A 16,817-nucleotide genomic window follows, 5' to 3' on the forward strand; every position below is an offset into this window, starting at 1 on the left:
GTATAGTATTGTATGTTTTTAACTGTTGTTATTTTTTATTGTAATTTCAACCTTGGAAGGCAAATTTCATTTACTGTGTATTTGACAATAAATTTGAACTTGAACTTGAACTTGAACTTGAATTCGCGTTTGGCTATATCATTCGAATTTTAACAAAGATATTCAAATAATAACAACACAAAATTAGGTTCAATCTCATCCTATTTATTTGTTATGAAGAGAGCATCTGTCACTGAAAACAATAATAATATAATGAAATCAAATAAATTCATGTTTTACAATAATTCTTACAAATACACAGGTTTTAAACATTGAAAGGTTTGTGCTATATATACAAATCTGTCGCCCAAACATATTATAAACAAAATACATTTTAAGTCATCAACATACCAAACATACATGTATATTGTAATAACGGTATTTCCCAATAAGAAAATCGAACTTAAATTTTATTTAAATATGTTTCAAGAATGGGAGTTAAGTTATCACACAAGACTAAAGAAATATGTTATAGTAATTTACATTAAAAAAATCACCTGTATATTATTTACATGTACATCCACTTAAAGCATCGCATCCTAGCAATGCTATCAATTTACACTTATGTTAGCATTAACATTATGAAACACAAAATATTTACAATTTTGTGTGGTGTGAAAATACATTTAGCAAACTGGAGTGCTCTCTCAAATTAATATAATTATACCTAGAAATTAAAGGTAATATTTTAATAAAGAAACTTCATTTTTTTTTGACAACTAAAAATATTTTCTGTATCACTTGCCTTTTCTTTTATCATACATACAGATTTTATCGTTGTCGTCAGTATATGAATGAGCACAGATAATCTACAATTCATTCAGTACACACAAACCAGAATAGTAAGTTTACAATCAAGAAATGTTCATCCCATCATTAGAATAGTCCATAGTATTAATAACAGTATTATTTTAGTCTACCTTAAGCTCTCTCTACGCTATCAAACGTGCCCAAATATGGTAGTGGTATGACATCATCATGTCCATATATGGGTACATCACATTGTTTTTGTCACAAAAAGTTTGATAGTGTAGACAGAGCTTTACACAATTTGCATTCATCAATATTATTAATAATAAAGATAATGTAACATCAATGGATGACAACTAATATTTGTTAAATATAGGTGAGTTCCAGACGGCTGAACTTGTTCTCTTCAAATATCGTGCTCTTTTCTTCTGGAACACAAGGGTCAGATCTGGAGGCTCAATTGCTCCAAAGATCTTGTCAAGATCGACAGGGAATCGGATCTGATGAATTAAGTGTGCCCTCAAAGATGCACCTGTAAACAAAATTATGTAAAAAAATATAATGTATTGATTACATGGATGCATGCATAGCGTGGAATTCTAGAGATATAAAATACAGTAGAGGCCCTTCTTTGAGCACCCATATTCAGAGGAAACATCTACTAAAGGGACACTTTCATATGAAAAGAACGAAGGAAAATATGTATTTTAATACTACAACAGCCAACCTCTATTGAGGGGACACTTCTACTAAAGGGACACTATGAAAAGAACGAAGGAAAATATGTATTTTAATACTACAACAGCTAACCTCTATTGAGGGGACACTTCTACTAAAGGGACACTATGAAAAGAACGAAGGAAAATATGTATTTTAATACTAAAACAGCCAATCCCTATTGAGGGGACACTTCTACTAAAGGGACACTATGAAAAGAACGAAGGAAAATATGTATTTTAATACTACAACAGCCAACCTCTATTGAGGGGACACTTCTATTAAAGGGACACTATGAAAAGAACGAAGGAAAATATGTATTTTAATACTACAACAACCAACCCCTATTGAGGGGACACTTCTACTAAAGGGACACTATGAAAAGAACGAAGGAAAATATGTATTTTAATACTACAACAGCCAACCTCTATTGAGGGGACACTTCTACTAAAGGACACTTTGTTGTGGCCTTAATGTGTCCTCTTAATAGAGGTTCTATTGTATAATAAAGCTTAGATGATGAGGAATAGATGATGAGTGCATTAAAACAAGATAATTACCTTGGGCCCATGAGGGTATCTTCTTCCTTGGATGTTCCTCATCATCTGTAGAGTCATCACTATTGATATCATCAATGCAGTAATTCTCTTCTGTTGACGGCTTGTGTATTCTGAAAAATACAAAACAAGTTACAAATAACAAAAAAGTGAATTAAAATGAACTCAGTGTGAAAAAATAAGCCTGGCTTGGCTTGTTTCACACCATGACATTCTATTGTCCAATCATCCAAGAAGCCTTCACTTTTGGAAAAACATACATAGTGTACCCGCGAACATTACTAAAGCTCTGTCTACACTATCAAACTTATGCGACAAAAAAATGTGATGTGCCCATATATATGGACATGATGATGTCAAATTTGGACACAGCACACTTTGATAGTGTAGACAGAGCTTTATATTTGAACATAATTACCAAGTAGCAATCAACTTAGTAGCAAGATGTCCAGTACATACCTTTGTGGTGTTATGTCATAAGATTGAGGTGACTTCATATCAGGCTCTTTAGTGACAGTTGTATTAAGTGCAGCTGTATTAGTTGTGAGCGGTAGCTTTGGTTTAGGCATCTCTTCCATTTGCTGTTTTTCCTTCATCATCATTTGTTTCAGATTTTCTCTTTCCTGACATTAAAGTAGGTGATATATTGTGTAAGTCATTAGGAACAACTGATAAATTAAGTCTCTTTTAAATTAAAACCTTGTTCAAACTTGTAGAGTATAGGAGTTGTTGAGTGATTATTGTGCATACACTAACCTTAATGCGATCTTGTTCTCTACGAAGTCTTTCAGCTTCAATTATCCTTTGCTGTTCTGCTTCCTCTCGTGCTTTCTTTTCTCTTTCCCTCAATTCGGCTTCTTGAATCCTAACTCTTTCAATCTCTCTTCGTTCTTTCTCTCTAAATTAATCATGAAAAATTAAATGTTATGTAACATCAGAAAAAAAACACCACATAGTAACTAAGGATAAGTGGCAAAAGTAGTTCAAGAATATAAAATGTAGGTTTCTCAAGAGGGTTTTATTAAACATGACTTGAGCTGGCTGGAATAATTCAAAACTTTTCATTTATATTTAGGCAAATTGCCAAGGATAACATTAAGAGAATTCATTCACTATCCTTCTTAAAGGTGTCAATCCTGTTCACAAGACAAACATATACACAGGATGCTGTACATAAACATAGTCTTATTACAAGTCTTTGGAAGTGGAGTTGTTATTTGTCATTAAAAAAAATATAATACATATATAACAGGACTTGAACCCAAGACCCTTGGTAGCTACCAAGCCACAACTCCACTTTTAACCCCATCATTATTTAATTACTTCTTTTCTTTTATTCTCTGTTGTTCACGTTCATTCTCTATCTCTAATTCTACTCGTCTTTTAGCTTCTTCTAGCCTCTGTTTTTCCTGATCAGCTTTGCGTTGTTCTTGTTGTAGACGCCATTCCTCCTGTTTCTGCAGACGTTCTTGTTCCTCAAATTCTTTTTTCCTTGTCATCATCTCCTTGTAACGCTTTTCTTCCTCTTCCTAAAAGTTGAAAAAAAATATTACAAACATTGTGTAGTTGCATAGATACCAGCGGATCAAAACCTGCCAAAACGACCTCTAAATTTCACAAAAATTTCTCTCTTTAATGTGGTGTATCTAATAGAAATTGAATTAGTCACACAATCAAGGCATTTTAAAGACTACATTACCATAACTAAACTGTATTTATTGAAATGGTTTTTTTTTACGGCTTTACTGACCTGTTGCTTAAGCTTTTGCTTTCTATGTTGTTCTTCAACACGACGTCTTTCTTCGGCTTCAACTCTTTTTTTCGTCATCAATTTCTTCTTTTGCATTTCTTCTCGTTTTTTTTCCTCTTTCTGTTTTTCTGTCAATGCCTGCTTATGCTCATAAAATTCTTCAAGTTTAATTCGTTTCTCATTCTGTTGTAGAATCCTACGTTCTCTAGCCTCGGCAGCCTTTCTTGCTCGATCTTCTCTTTTCCTAATTTAAAAGATATTCAATGCTTTTGTAAGTAGGGTAAATTAAATAAATGTTTTACTTATGGAGCATTTCAGCATTGCAGAATGGCTAAGCTTAAAATCAGATGTCAATGAATACCTCAAAATCTTGGGACAAGTTAGTTATGTTGTCAATAATTAAACACAAACCTCCTCTGCTCCTCCAACTTATTTTTTCTTTCTTGTTGTAACTTCTTTCTAATTTCTTCTTCCTTTTTCTGTTTTTCTCTAATTTGTGCTTTGATTTCCTCTTGACGTTCCTAACAGGAAATCAAATTGATTATTTAAAAAATGATTGATGTTTATGTTGAAAATCAACATGTGAAATTGCATCCTATTTGCTATCTTTAAAACTAGAATTGTATATGTTATCTCAAAATAGTATTTCTTACTTTTGTTGTTTTTTTCTTTGGTGTATTTCTTTTGATAAAAGATGTAATAATGCCGCTTGAATTGGTTGGAAGCATGCCCTCTTCTTTCTTTCTGTGCAGGAATGACTGGGGTTGTGGTCGGATCACCTATACAATAAAATCATAAATTAGACATCTTTCACTATAATTTGCTTGTGAAATCCCAAACTTAATTATGAAGCTTTATTTAGTCGAATTGGAACTTACACAACGTTCTATGAACAACTTTGTGCAATACTTTTTCTACTATTTTAATGATGCTGTTTACATTGACGACGATTTTCATCCGATACCTATTTATTATTCAAAATGTGCAATAACAATAACTGGCCTTACATCATTACAAGTACGAAAGAAATCGAAGTTTAAATTCCTTGGCAGGGCTGTGTCATACTATTCAAATTCGGTTAGTACTCTACGTATTTGGTCTGTTGTACTTGGAGGGGACATAGAAGTCAATCCTGGCCCGAATGCTACTAATTCGAACAACAAAAGTAGCTCTTTAAAGGTGTACTACCAAAACGTTCGTAGTGTAAAAAATAAAATGGAATCATATAAATCGGAATTGTTTAGTCACATGTGCACAAGATACATAGACGTTGTAGCATTAACTGAAACCTGGTTAAATAACACTGTAATTGATTGTGAACTGTCTTTAGATGGCTTTAATCTATATCGCAGGGACCGGCAAGAGGACAAGAGAGGCGGTGGAGTTTTACTCTTAATTAACAACAAATACAGGTCGTGTCGTCTCATTAAGTTTGAAGATGAAAGTCAAGAACTAATGTGGGTCAAAATTCAACTGTCTAGGAAAAAATGTTTAATTATTGGTATATATTATCGCCCACCATCGGCACCTAAATCTCAAATCGATCGTCTCTGTGAATCTATATACAATGTGCAATATGAATTTCAGGGTTTCAATCATGACGTTATGTTATTAGGAGATTTTAATCTACCTGAGATAAAATGGCGTTTGAATAGTTATAATAAGTGCAATATTGTAGAATGTGAAGCTCCCGACAACTCCAATGGCAAATTTTTTATAGAAAATATTTTACAGGGTAATAATTTTAATCAATTTGTATATTTTCCGACATGTGCCGATCACACTCTTGATCTTGTCTTGTGCAATACTATATGCCATGAAGTTTCATTCGGTGAAGATATTTTCACTTCTGATCACTGTGCAATAAATTTTAAATATCCTATAGAGTTTAACAAACACCTTATCAATAATGACGATCGATTGTTATATAATTTTAAAAAACTTAACAAATTAGATTTTATACAAACACTTTCTCATATTCCTTGGCATTTACTTGATCTTGCCGTTGACATTGATGAGGCAGTTAATTTATTTTATGATTTTATTTTTGCTACTATCAAAGATCTCGTCCCTGTTTTCAGACCTAAGAGAAAACTCCCACCATGGTTTGATAATGAGCTCTACACTGCTTTGAAATCTAAAGAATCATATTTTAGAGAAAAAAAACGTAATCCAAATAGGTTAAATATTGAAAATTTTCGATTTGCTAGGTCAAATTTTAAACGACTTTGTAGATTTAAGTATCGTACCTATGTTAATTCATTATGTTGTAATTTAAGTTGTAATCCGAAACGTTTTTGGTCTTGGATAAAATCCTCAAGAAAAAATAATAATAACATTCCTTCGGAACTACATTTTAATAATCAGTCAGCTTACACTGTAAAAGACAAAGCAAACTTACTTAACCAATTTTTTTATTCTGTTTTTAGTCCTGTTAACAACGATTTGGATGTTCCTAATCTTCCTGAATATCCCATCGATTGCTTATCTAAACTTGAGTTTAATCAGGAGGTTATAGAAAAGCACATTAATGAAATTGATTCTCATAAGGCTTCAGGTAATGATGGTCTAAGTAATATTGTTTTGTCTTTAGCTGCAAAACCTCTTTCTTTCCCTTGTAAAATTTTATTTGAAAGATGCATTTCTGAGAAACGTTTTCCGATAAAATGGAAGCAAGCTAACGTGTGCCCTATCTTTAAAGCTGGTTCTAAATCTGATGTACGCAATTATAGACCGGTTTCATTGTTGCCAACTATTTCTAAAGTTTTTGAAAAAATTGTTCACGACCAAATTTTTAAACATATATCACCAGTTATTAGTGACCATCAACACGGATTTTACCCAGGAAGGTCTTGTGAAACAAATTTGTCTGTTCTGTTGTCACATGCGTATGACGCAATAAATGCAAAAGGGCAATGCGAAGTTGTATATACAGACATGGCTAAAGCCTTTGACAGGGTCTCCCATAAGTTGCTCTTGTTTAAACTTCAAAAATTTGGTCTAAATCACGATTTAATTTTATTTTTTACAAGTTATTTATCGGACAGGTTTCAGAGAGTCACTTTTGATGGTAACGCGTCTGAATGGCTTCCAGTTTTATCTGGCGTGCCTCAGGGGTCTATTTTGGGGCCTCTTTTTTTCATTATGTTTATTAACGATTTTTCCTTTGTTCCTCGTCATTCTAATGTTCTTATGTTTGCTGACGATATCAAATTATTTAAGTCTATACAAACTTTAAATGATATGTTGTTGTTACAAGAAGACGTTGACAGGCTCATTCACTGGTGCGACACTTGGAATATGTCAGTCAATGCCTCTAAATGCAAATCAATGTCTTTTACTCTTAAGAAAAAACCCATCTATTTTGACTTTTATATTAAGAATATTATACTTGAAAGAGTCTCTGTTCACAAAGACCTTGGTGTTTTTTTAGATAGTTCATTAACCTTCTGTAAACATATTGATTTTATAGTCTCTAAATGCAATAGACTTTTGGGTTTTCTTTGGAGACATTGCAGACATATCAACGATAAAAAGGCATTAGTTATTTTATACAAATCTTTAGTTAGGTCGAATCTTGAATTCTGCAGTGTTATTTTTAACTCTATTTCTCTTGCCCAGTCTTCTAGATTACAAAGTGTTCAGAACAAGTTTTGTCGATTTTATGTGCGTAAATTTGGTTCTATTAGCAAAGACGTTCTTATTAATTTAGCGGGTAGGCGTAAGTTATTTGATTTAATTTTTCTTTTTAAGGCTGTGAACTCAATTTTTCATGGTAATTTTGAAGTGTACTTTCCTATTTCTGTTCCACAATATCAATTGCGTTATCCTGCTTTATTTTCTATATCAAGAGGGAGGGTAAATATTACTAAAAATGGTTTTGTTAATCGTTTGCCTAAGTTATACCACTCACTATGTAAAATTGATGGATCTGTTGATATTTTTTTTGATTCCCTTGCTTGTTTCCGTCACAAGGTTTTGTCTAATGTCAGTAATATTTAAATGTTGTCTTGTTATCTGTTGATTTTTGCTTGTATATAATATGTTATATTTTACGACTTTCAGCCCTGTTAATGGTGACGTTTGGTCACTGTAGGGTGATGATGAAATAAAATAAAAATAAAATAAAAATTTAGTTATTCCTTTCAGTGAAACAAGAACATAAAAAGGGAGCACTGTGGAGAGACAAGAGCTGTCAAAGACAACTATCACAAAGGGAGCACTGAGCAGAGACAAGAGCTGTCAAAGACAACTATCACAAAGGGAGCACTGTGGAAAGACAAGAGCTGTCAAAGACAACTATCACAAAGGGAGCACTGTGGAGAGACAAGAGCTGTCAAAGACAACTATCACAAAGGGAGCACTGAGCAGAGACAAGAGCTGTCAAAGACAACTATCACAAAGGGAGCACTGTGGAAAGACAAGAGCTGTCAAAGACAACTATCACAAAGGGAGCACTGTGGAGAGACAAGAGCTGTCAAAGACAACTATCACAAAGGGAGCACTGTGGAAAGACAAGAGCTGTCAAAGACAACTATCACAAAGGGAGCACTGTGGAGAGACAAGAGCTGTCAAAGACAACTATCACAAAGGGAGCACTGAGCAGAGACAAGAGCTGTCAAAGACAACTATCACAAAGGGAGCACTGTGGAGAGACAAGAGCTGTCAAAGACAACTATCACAAAGGGAGCACTGTGGAGAGACAAGAGCTGTCAAAGACAACTATCACAAAAGGAGCACTGTGGAGAGACAAGAGCTGTCAAAGACAACTATCACAAAGGGAGCACTGTGGAGAGACAAGAGCTGTCAATGATAACTGTCTCTCCAACCCAATGGGCGTGTCTCTCCATGTTCTTGTACCACATACCTTTTCAGCTGGACACTTTGGAGAAGGAGTTTTGTCTGTAACTTCTTCATCACACGAATCTTCCGAACTAACAAAAAAGAAATAGTCACTCTTTTTCAATAAGCTTTAAACACTCTTTTATGTAGCATAGATTGTAGCAGTGTCTTTTGGACAAAATTATGGTACAATGACATGACCAAGCGGCAACCGAGTTCTCAAAGCATAAAACTTACCTAACAGCTGCGTGTTGCATCTCTTCTTGTGCTTCTTGTTCAGGTGATCTGTTCTTAGTTACAGCAACAGTCACTCTTTCATCTGAATCACTGTCTTGAGTTCGACGACGAGACTTCCGTTTCGGTACAGATTGAGGCTTAACTTCTTCTGCAAATAATTTAAATAATAGTTATTACAGGTACTGTAACATAGAGAAGACACAACACTATCAAACTAGTTTGACAAAAAAAAAGTGTGATGTACCCAAATATGGTAGTGATATCCTTTCATGTCCATATTTGAGCACATCACATTTTTTTGTCACATTAAGTTTGATAGTGTAGACAGAGCTTAAAATAGCAGCAAACTGATTGAGTTTTAGATGAGAAAATAATAGTTGTTACCTGAGGAAGAAGGTTCCAAGCTGTCATCAAATTGTTCAGATATGTTTGATTGACTGGCAACCACATTACCATCACTAGTTTCATCTTTTTCATCATGTGAAAGACGCAGCTTCTTTACTTTCTATAGTAGTAAAACAATATTTGTTAACCATTTGTGGTCATGTTACAAGAGTTGTCAATATACAGTAGATTGTCTGATAAAACTCCTAGGAAGTCTTTTACAATGTAGTTACAGAAAATCACACAAACAAACAATGTCCTTTTCTTTTGAAAAGCTATCAAACTTAATAGGAAATTCCATACGAATGTAAACACATGGCATACACCTGGATTTTGATATTTTATTGTGATTTTCTATATTGACTGTTTTCTGCATGTACTTATATTGTTATTATCTCTGCAGTGTATATAAGAGGAATTTCTAATGTATTTTTATATTGGACCAAATAAAGAATAATAATAATAAGACATATTATTTACCTTATTCACATCATCATCAAATTGAGATGCCCTTTTGTTTTTAATACCAGATTTCTTTCTCTCTATTGGTTCTGACATCTTCTTTTCTTCTTCTTCAGCAGTGCCTTCATTCTGCAAACATTTTTTCTTGTTTCTTCTTAGCTTTGTTCGTGTCCTACATAATAACAATATGTTAGAATAATTACAAAACTTTTTTTGATCTTCATTAATTTTAATGTTTTATTTAAGGTGCTACTTTCCATTTACAGTAATTAGAATTTTCAATACTAGAGTTTTCGGTTTTATTTTCCATACACAAAAACAATACAATGAAGCAGGCAAATTAATTTAATAATAAAGAAAAAATGGAAAGACTATAAAGCCCTGTATACAAAAAAGATGTGCCCATATGATGACATATCACTATTTGGGCACATTACACTTTTTGTCAAACTAGTTGATAGTGTAGACAGAGCTTTAGAATAATACAAAGACAAAATATCAAACCTAGTGGTCTTTTTAGGACTTTCTTTCTCAGAATCAATAGATGGTTTTCCTTCATCACTAGTATCAACTTCTTCATTGCTGGTAGGTTGGTCAGCTTCATCGACATTTGCTATTGGTTCCACCTGCTTAGTTCTTGTTGATTTCTTCTTGAGTTCGGGGGTTGCTTCATTTGCTGAAGTGAAATCCTCAGAACTATATGAAATAAAAACAAAATAAAATGTTACTCTATGTGGAATCCATTTACATTAAAATGGTTCTTGTTCCGTTATATTAGCATTGCACTATTCTTGATAACAATACAATACTGTTTGAAAACATTGCCTGATTTATTAATAATACTGTATATAATCCATACTTTTCATTTGATTCTCCACTGGTGTTTTTACCATCAGCAACCTCAACTGGAATTTTAACTAGTTTTACCGCATCCTCTGAATGACTAGCATCACTTGATTGCGAGTCTTGACAACTTTCCAACATGCTTTTCTGCAAAGACACAGACAACCGCTTACTCGCATTTAGGGACCGTCTTACTGACTTCTTAGTGCTTGAACCACTTGATAATCGGCGATTTGATACGGACGATCTGGTCTGTCGTCTGCCATCAGTTTCTTCCTCGTCACAGCTCTCCATTTTAGCGTTCTTTGCCAGTATTGACAAACGTTTACTAGTCCTCAAAGACTGTCGTGAATCACGTGATAATCTGCGTTTTGAAAGAGATGACCTCTTCTTAGATTTGCTCATTGAGATGGACATTCTTACGTTGTTGAATGATGTTTGTGCTAGTGCATTGGCCCCTTCATTCAGACTATCTTCTTCCATACTAACTTCCTCCTTAGTTTCATTTATGATTTCTTTTCCTGATAACTCATCCGAACTTGATGACAATTTAGATTCTGCTGCAGAAGACCGCTCTTCACACTCATTTTGGGAGGGTTCATCTATTTTTGGAGCATCCTCACTTTCTAGAGCATGATCTTCATCATTAGATGTTGTTGCTGCAATTGATTCATGATCACTAAGCGGCATTTGTACAGATTCTTTGAAAACGTCAGACTCTTCACTAGAACTACAAGACTTCTTACAAGGTATAGATTCTTCATCAGACTTTTCAGATACACATTTCTGTTCAACTGGTTCTATGATTTGTTCCTTAATTGACTGGGGCTTAGCTTCTGGTACCGTATCAAGTTCATTTTTCATGTATTTGCGCAATCGTTTAGGGGAATGGAAATCTTCATCAGAGCTCTCCGATATAATCTTTTCATGGTGATCAATAAGTTTTTTTACACGATTATCTTTCTCTGGAAGATTTGCTGCAATTGCGGATATAGATTCTTTATTATCTGAAAAACTTTCCTTATTGTTTTCCATAATAGACACAGTTTTGGGTTGTTTTCCTCGTGTTGTACGCTTACATTTCTCTTGCGTTGGTCTTCGCGTCGAAGCACGAGTGCTGCGTGTTGGACGTTTAGAAGCATTATCTTGAGATGTTTCTGCCTCAGAATCAAGTGATTTTCTATGGACTCTACATACATAAAAAAGAATAGTTATTCTGACAACTGTAACATTAACCTAAATATTAGTATAATAATCGCTGTGGCTAAAGATACGGTACCGTATTCTAACTTCTGTTTACTAAAGATACGGTAAAATTGCATTACGTCATAACCAGCCAATGGGGTGCTGGTACGTGTGTGACATCATCATATAAGGACTTTGTGGATTTTTTTCATATCGCGAAAACAGTGATCAACCGCATTTTCTTTATGCTTTATTTATCGCTTTTATCGCCGTCGTGTGTAACAAAAACTAAATGTAGCCTACGTCTGTTATTATTATTGAAAAGCCATGTTGATTTTAATTCTAGAATACAGAAAACCAATTCAAAAGAGGCCTAGGCCTATACTTACTACGTACTATGTATAACCTCATTATATGAGTTTGTTTGTGTAGGGAAAGCGGTGCCAGGCTTTTTTTTTTTTTTACTTTTTATGGAGGTATGTTTTTGCGCGATGGACGTTTTGGCCCACTTTTTTTTAGGACGAAACGTCAAACTTTTAAAATGCAAAACAGAACAAAATTGACTATGTATGAAATATTATTGCCGATGACAAAATTGAGTTTTGTATTGTTTATATCCAGACGTAATTAAAACATTAAATTTAATTGCCACCGAGCGAAATTGTAGGCCCTAGGCTAATCCGTCCAAGCTGCCACCCCCGCCTCACTCATCGGCCATGGTCCGCCGTCTCTCGCTCGACTCATCTATCCAGGAAATTCCCTATCGCGAGAAGCATGATGTTGGTCTCAATAATACTAAATAGTGGGCTGATTTTGAAAACAGCTTACGGTATTTCTTAAGTGAATTTTTATTCAACGTATTCATTCTTCTTTGATGAATCATTTGCCAATTGCTGTGTAAATCAGTATTTAAAGTTGTGATGCGAAAAGTGTGTGTAATTATTCCACAGGTAAACCAGGCATAAGAAAACCCATCGCCCAACAAGACCTCGTGGTGTGCCGATCTCGAGATCATCGTAAACAAAATTGGTAGAGTCCATTATGTATGGGGTGTTTACTATTTACGAACCTATAAAAAACGCGCTTCGACCACTGTGTAGGCAAAATATTTATTTCGTTAAATCCCTAAATTGATAATCGTGTATTCTTTAATCACGTGACTGATGATGTAATCCTCAGCGACGTACTAAATGCACGTGATTTAATGTGTTGGGGAAAAAGCTTGCTGTTTACCACATTACATGATTCGCGGTGCTATTCGCGTTTCCTTGACGTAAATCGGCGGCGTGTAAATGAAACAATTGTTTTCACCAAATTGCCGTTGTCGACATAGAGCGATCGGTGGGTAGCTAGCGTGGCTAAGCTAAGAAGTACGTATTTTTCAAAAATTACACCAGCCTAGCAAACATTTGCTAGTTTTGAAATTTTCAACTAGCAATTATGAAGAATCTACTAGCAAAATGCTAGTTTGCTAGCGTGAATTTTGAGCCCTGCTCTGGAGCTGGGCCGGGCCGCTGAACTTTCCGTTGTATATGGGTAAAAAAAAAATAAAAATAAAAAGAGAGGTGGCTGGATAATCAGGAGCTGGCGGTGACGCTTAACAAGTATGTTTTTTTATTTGGCCTTACATACTGTAAATCATAGTATTTGAGGGCCCCTTTATTGTCCGCATTTGCTTGTTGTTTATGGTCACCATTGTAAACAAAGTTTTAAAAAATATAGGCCTAAATAGGCCATTTGGAATAAAAATAAAACCCTCATCTGCTGCGCACACACATCCACGCAGCCTGGCGCCGCCGATAGGAATTCTCTACGTACATATACAACAACAGACGCGATATGAAAAAAAAATCCCAAGTCCTTATACGATGACGTCACACACGTACCAGCACCCCATTGGCTGATGACGTATGCAAATTTACCGTACCTTTAGTAAACAGAAGTTAGAATACGGTACCGTATCTTTAGCCACGGTGTATAATAATACCCATTTCACACCAAAACACCCCGGGATTTATGACCATTCAAAACGTCGAGAAACTCCGGAGATACCCCTTTCACACCAACCTAGCAACACCGGGGTTTATAGAATAAAATTGTAAATGTCGCCCTCTATTTTGTTTGTTTACATAGCGACAATCATTAGAATCATTTTAATTAATAATATTTTAAATTTAATAATTACTTTCAAAAGTCTCAGAAGTAATATAATGTTTTATTTATACTACTTATTATTTTCTAGACCCGCTCTAGGCTCGCACTGGCCGATCGCCAAGTCGCCATGGGCGAAAACGTTTCTAGATTGGCGAAAAAAAAAACGGCTACTTTAGCCATTTTGGCGATGACATAATATGATAAAATAGATAATTAAATAATCATTTTGGCGAAAGCATAAAGTCCAACTAAAAGGTCCATTTGTCGATCTCCAAGCATTTATTTTGTTCGTTATCACGTTGTTTACTTCAAGCTCCATTTTTCGTAAACTTGTTTCGTTGTACCAGGCGTCTCTTTGTTATTTCAAAAAGATGGATAGCAGAGGTAGACTGCACAGAGAGACAGACGTTACACGACACATGGATGATGAAGTCTACCCAAACTATCACGTGTTGTGCGCTGCACAAACGATCGACTACGTAGCCGACGGTCGGCTAATTACCGGGATTGTCTATTTTTTCGATAGGGGTGTACTTTTCAGATTAAAAAGAAACATTATAGTATCTTCGATGAATGACGTCTTAATCTTATCGAAATCAAAAATGTATGCGTTATGCATTTTAGAGTCTTCCAATTTAATGTAGTTTCATATTTTAGCCTTAATAAACTTCCCTCGTGCGTCAGTAGTGTAAACAAAACAACATGCGGGAAATGGTAGAGTCTAACGGGGATTTAGCTAATTAAACACACACGTGCATCTGAGCGGGGCCGGCCGCCGGCTTCTGTGTTGTTGTGTAAATAAATAATAATCGGATAAATTTCTCGCCCTGACAGAAACGCTTCGGCGCAGCCTTGCCTTGAGGGATGGAAAGACGTGTACTCTGTGCTTTGGCCTATATTATCTTACTTTTAACGATACGAGTGTTCGTTTGCTAGGAATTTTCCTCAATATTTTTAGCATACGATATACCGTTGCGTTGTTGTACATAATTTTGTAGGCCTAGGCCGGCGGTTCTGCACTTTCGCACCTCTTGAGCATACCCAATTTAAAAACATTAACCCGCTGCGCGGCGGTGATTCTGAGTGATTCTAGGACACGATTTTCGCCTGGTACGCCATGGAAGCCGTCACACGCAAACATGACCAGCCAAGCGTAAAAAACAAAAGTAACATAGCGTTCAGGGGATTTCAGAAAACTGTAAAATGTTTATTATTAAATTGATAACTGTATAAATGCTGTATGATTAAAAACAATTTGAACAATTGTTTTGATCATGTAAAAAAAATACAAAAAAAATATTTTTTTAAATCATACAGTGATTTAGGCATGGTTCTTTATCTCAATGCCTTACAAAAATGTTCAGGGAACAGTGTATAGACATGTTGACATAGATAAATTGACTAAAATGTTTTTACCACACTATTTCAAAAATTTTAAATTTTGGCTATAAACCGATTCATTTGGCTAAATAAAAAAATTTGACTCTAGCCATTTTGGCTATAGATAAACTGATTTGACTAAAAAAAATATTTTGACTTTCGCCAAATGGCTAAACAAAATGAAATGTTAGTGCTACCCCAGCCGCTATATATTTTTTTCGAAATATTTATAGTGTTTTAAAATAAAACTAAATAAATAATTGATTGCGAGGATAACCTTTTGACCCGAAACACTCCGGAGTTTGATGTTGGTACCTTTCACACCAAAACACCGGGGTGTCCCCGCAGTTCGCTCTCCGGAGAATGTTCAGCTGTTCAACCCCGCAGTTTTAAACTCCGGAGTTGCTTGATTTTACCTTTCACACTAAACAGCGGGGCGTCAACTCCGGGGTGTCTCCGGAGTTTTGCTTTTGGTGTGAAAGGGGTATACTATAATAGTAATACTAAAATCTCAAGTTTTTATAGCTTTAGCTTACCGTTTTTTGGCCGGGGGGCTGTCAGTACTACTTTCTTCTGTATCATCTGAATTTGGACGAATACGACGGTTCCTCTTTGCATTTGATGGAGTTTTTGGCAGAAGGGTTAAACTTCTCCTATAGTAATAATTTTAGTTTAAAGATCAATAAAAAAATGTAATTCAAATAACAAATGGAATAGAAAATTATAAAATTATATGTATTGTAGCACCAATCTGCAATTTGTAATTCAAATCAAATTTACCTTGAAAACGTTTTTCTGGCTTCTAACAGTACCTCTTCTAGCCATGTCATGTGATCTTCTTCAAAAGTCTTCAAAAATGAAGCAATCTTTTTCTCGGTTTCCAAGTACAGGTTAAATCCATTTCCAATACCGATGTTATTCATCTCCTTAACTTTAAGCAAATCCATGTTGTCTTGCTGCAAAGATAGAATGTTTATGTTATATAGCCCTGGGCCTAGCCTAGTAGAGGGCCAAGCCCTAGTGGCTGATTTGGACACACTCTGCAGCTAATCCAACTGGCTGGGTCGGCATGGCCATGGTAAATGAAAAGTGAATGTATGGAGTCGAGTCAACAACAACAAGCATTATTGCTCGGTGTTTATTTTAGTCATTTTCTTTAAAAAACTACATTTAGTTTAACAAAACATATTTCAAGAAGGTTTAACATTTTCGTTTCAATAAAATTGTAACACGTTACTGAGAATAGATAACAATAAAACATAAAAATAACGCTGTATACAATACCTCCGTCCAAATTTAGAAGCTCCCTCTTTTTTTAAATCTCCCGTCCGAAATCTAATTGACCAATCAGAAAGCAAAATGCCGTCTGCCTCTCTCCTCATTTATAATTTATATTGTGGTATGTTCACACAAACCAAACAAAGTAAATGTAAAAAATATTTTATATTATAAAACAAACATATCCAAATATTTTAGATAACCAAAAAATGTATATTTATATTGAATATAAATCAAAC

General features: G+C 34.8%; 1 protein-coding gene across 1 annotated transcript; it reads right to left on the bottom strand.

The window, feature by feature from the left end:
• Window positions 1-189: 189 nt before the first annotated feature.
• Window positions 190-16,608, bottom strand: LOC140041113 (uncharacterized). The gene is made up of 17 exons (XM_072087503.1): window positions 16,585-16,608; window positions 16,081-16,256; window positions 15,837-15,953; window positions 10,598-11,770; window positions 10,243-10,434; window positions 9,757-9,910; window positions 9,277-9,397; window positions 8,893-9,040; window positions 8,681-8,747; window positions 4,467-4,592; window positions 4,225-4,334; window positions 3,814-4,057; window positions 3,387-3,592; window positions 2,820-2,961; window positions 2,523-2,686; window positions 2,067-2,176; window positions 190-1,321 (listed from the first exon to the last, which is right to left on the bottom strand). The coding sequence occupies exons 2-17, from the start codon at window positions 16,245-16,247 to the stop codon at window positions 1,146-1,148; spliced, it is 3,417 nt and encodes a 1,138-aa protein (XP_071943604.1). The 5' UTR covers window positions 16,248-16,256; window positions 16,585-16,608; the 3' UTR covers window positions 190-1,145.
• Window positions 16,609-16,817: the final 209 nt, after the last annotated feature.

The sequence above is a fragment of the Antedon mediterranea genome, chromosome 2, assembly GCF_964355755.1.
Source record: "Antedon mediterranea chromosome 2, ecAntMedi1.1, whole genome shotgun sequence".
Lineage (NCBI taxonomy): Eukaryota > Metazoa > Echinodermata > Crinoidea > Comatulida > Antedonidae > Antedon > Antedon mediterranea.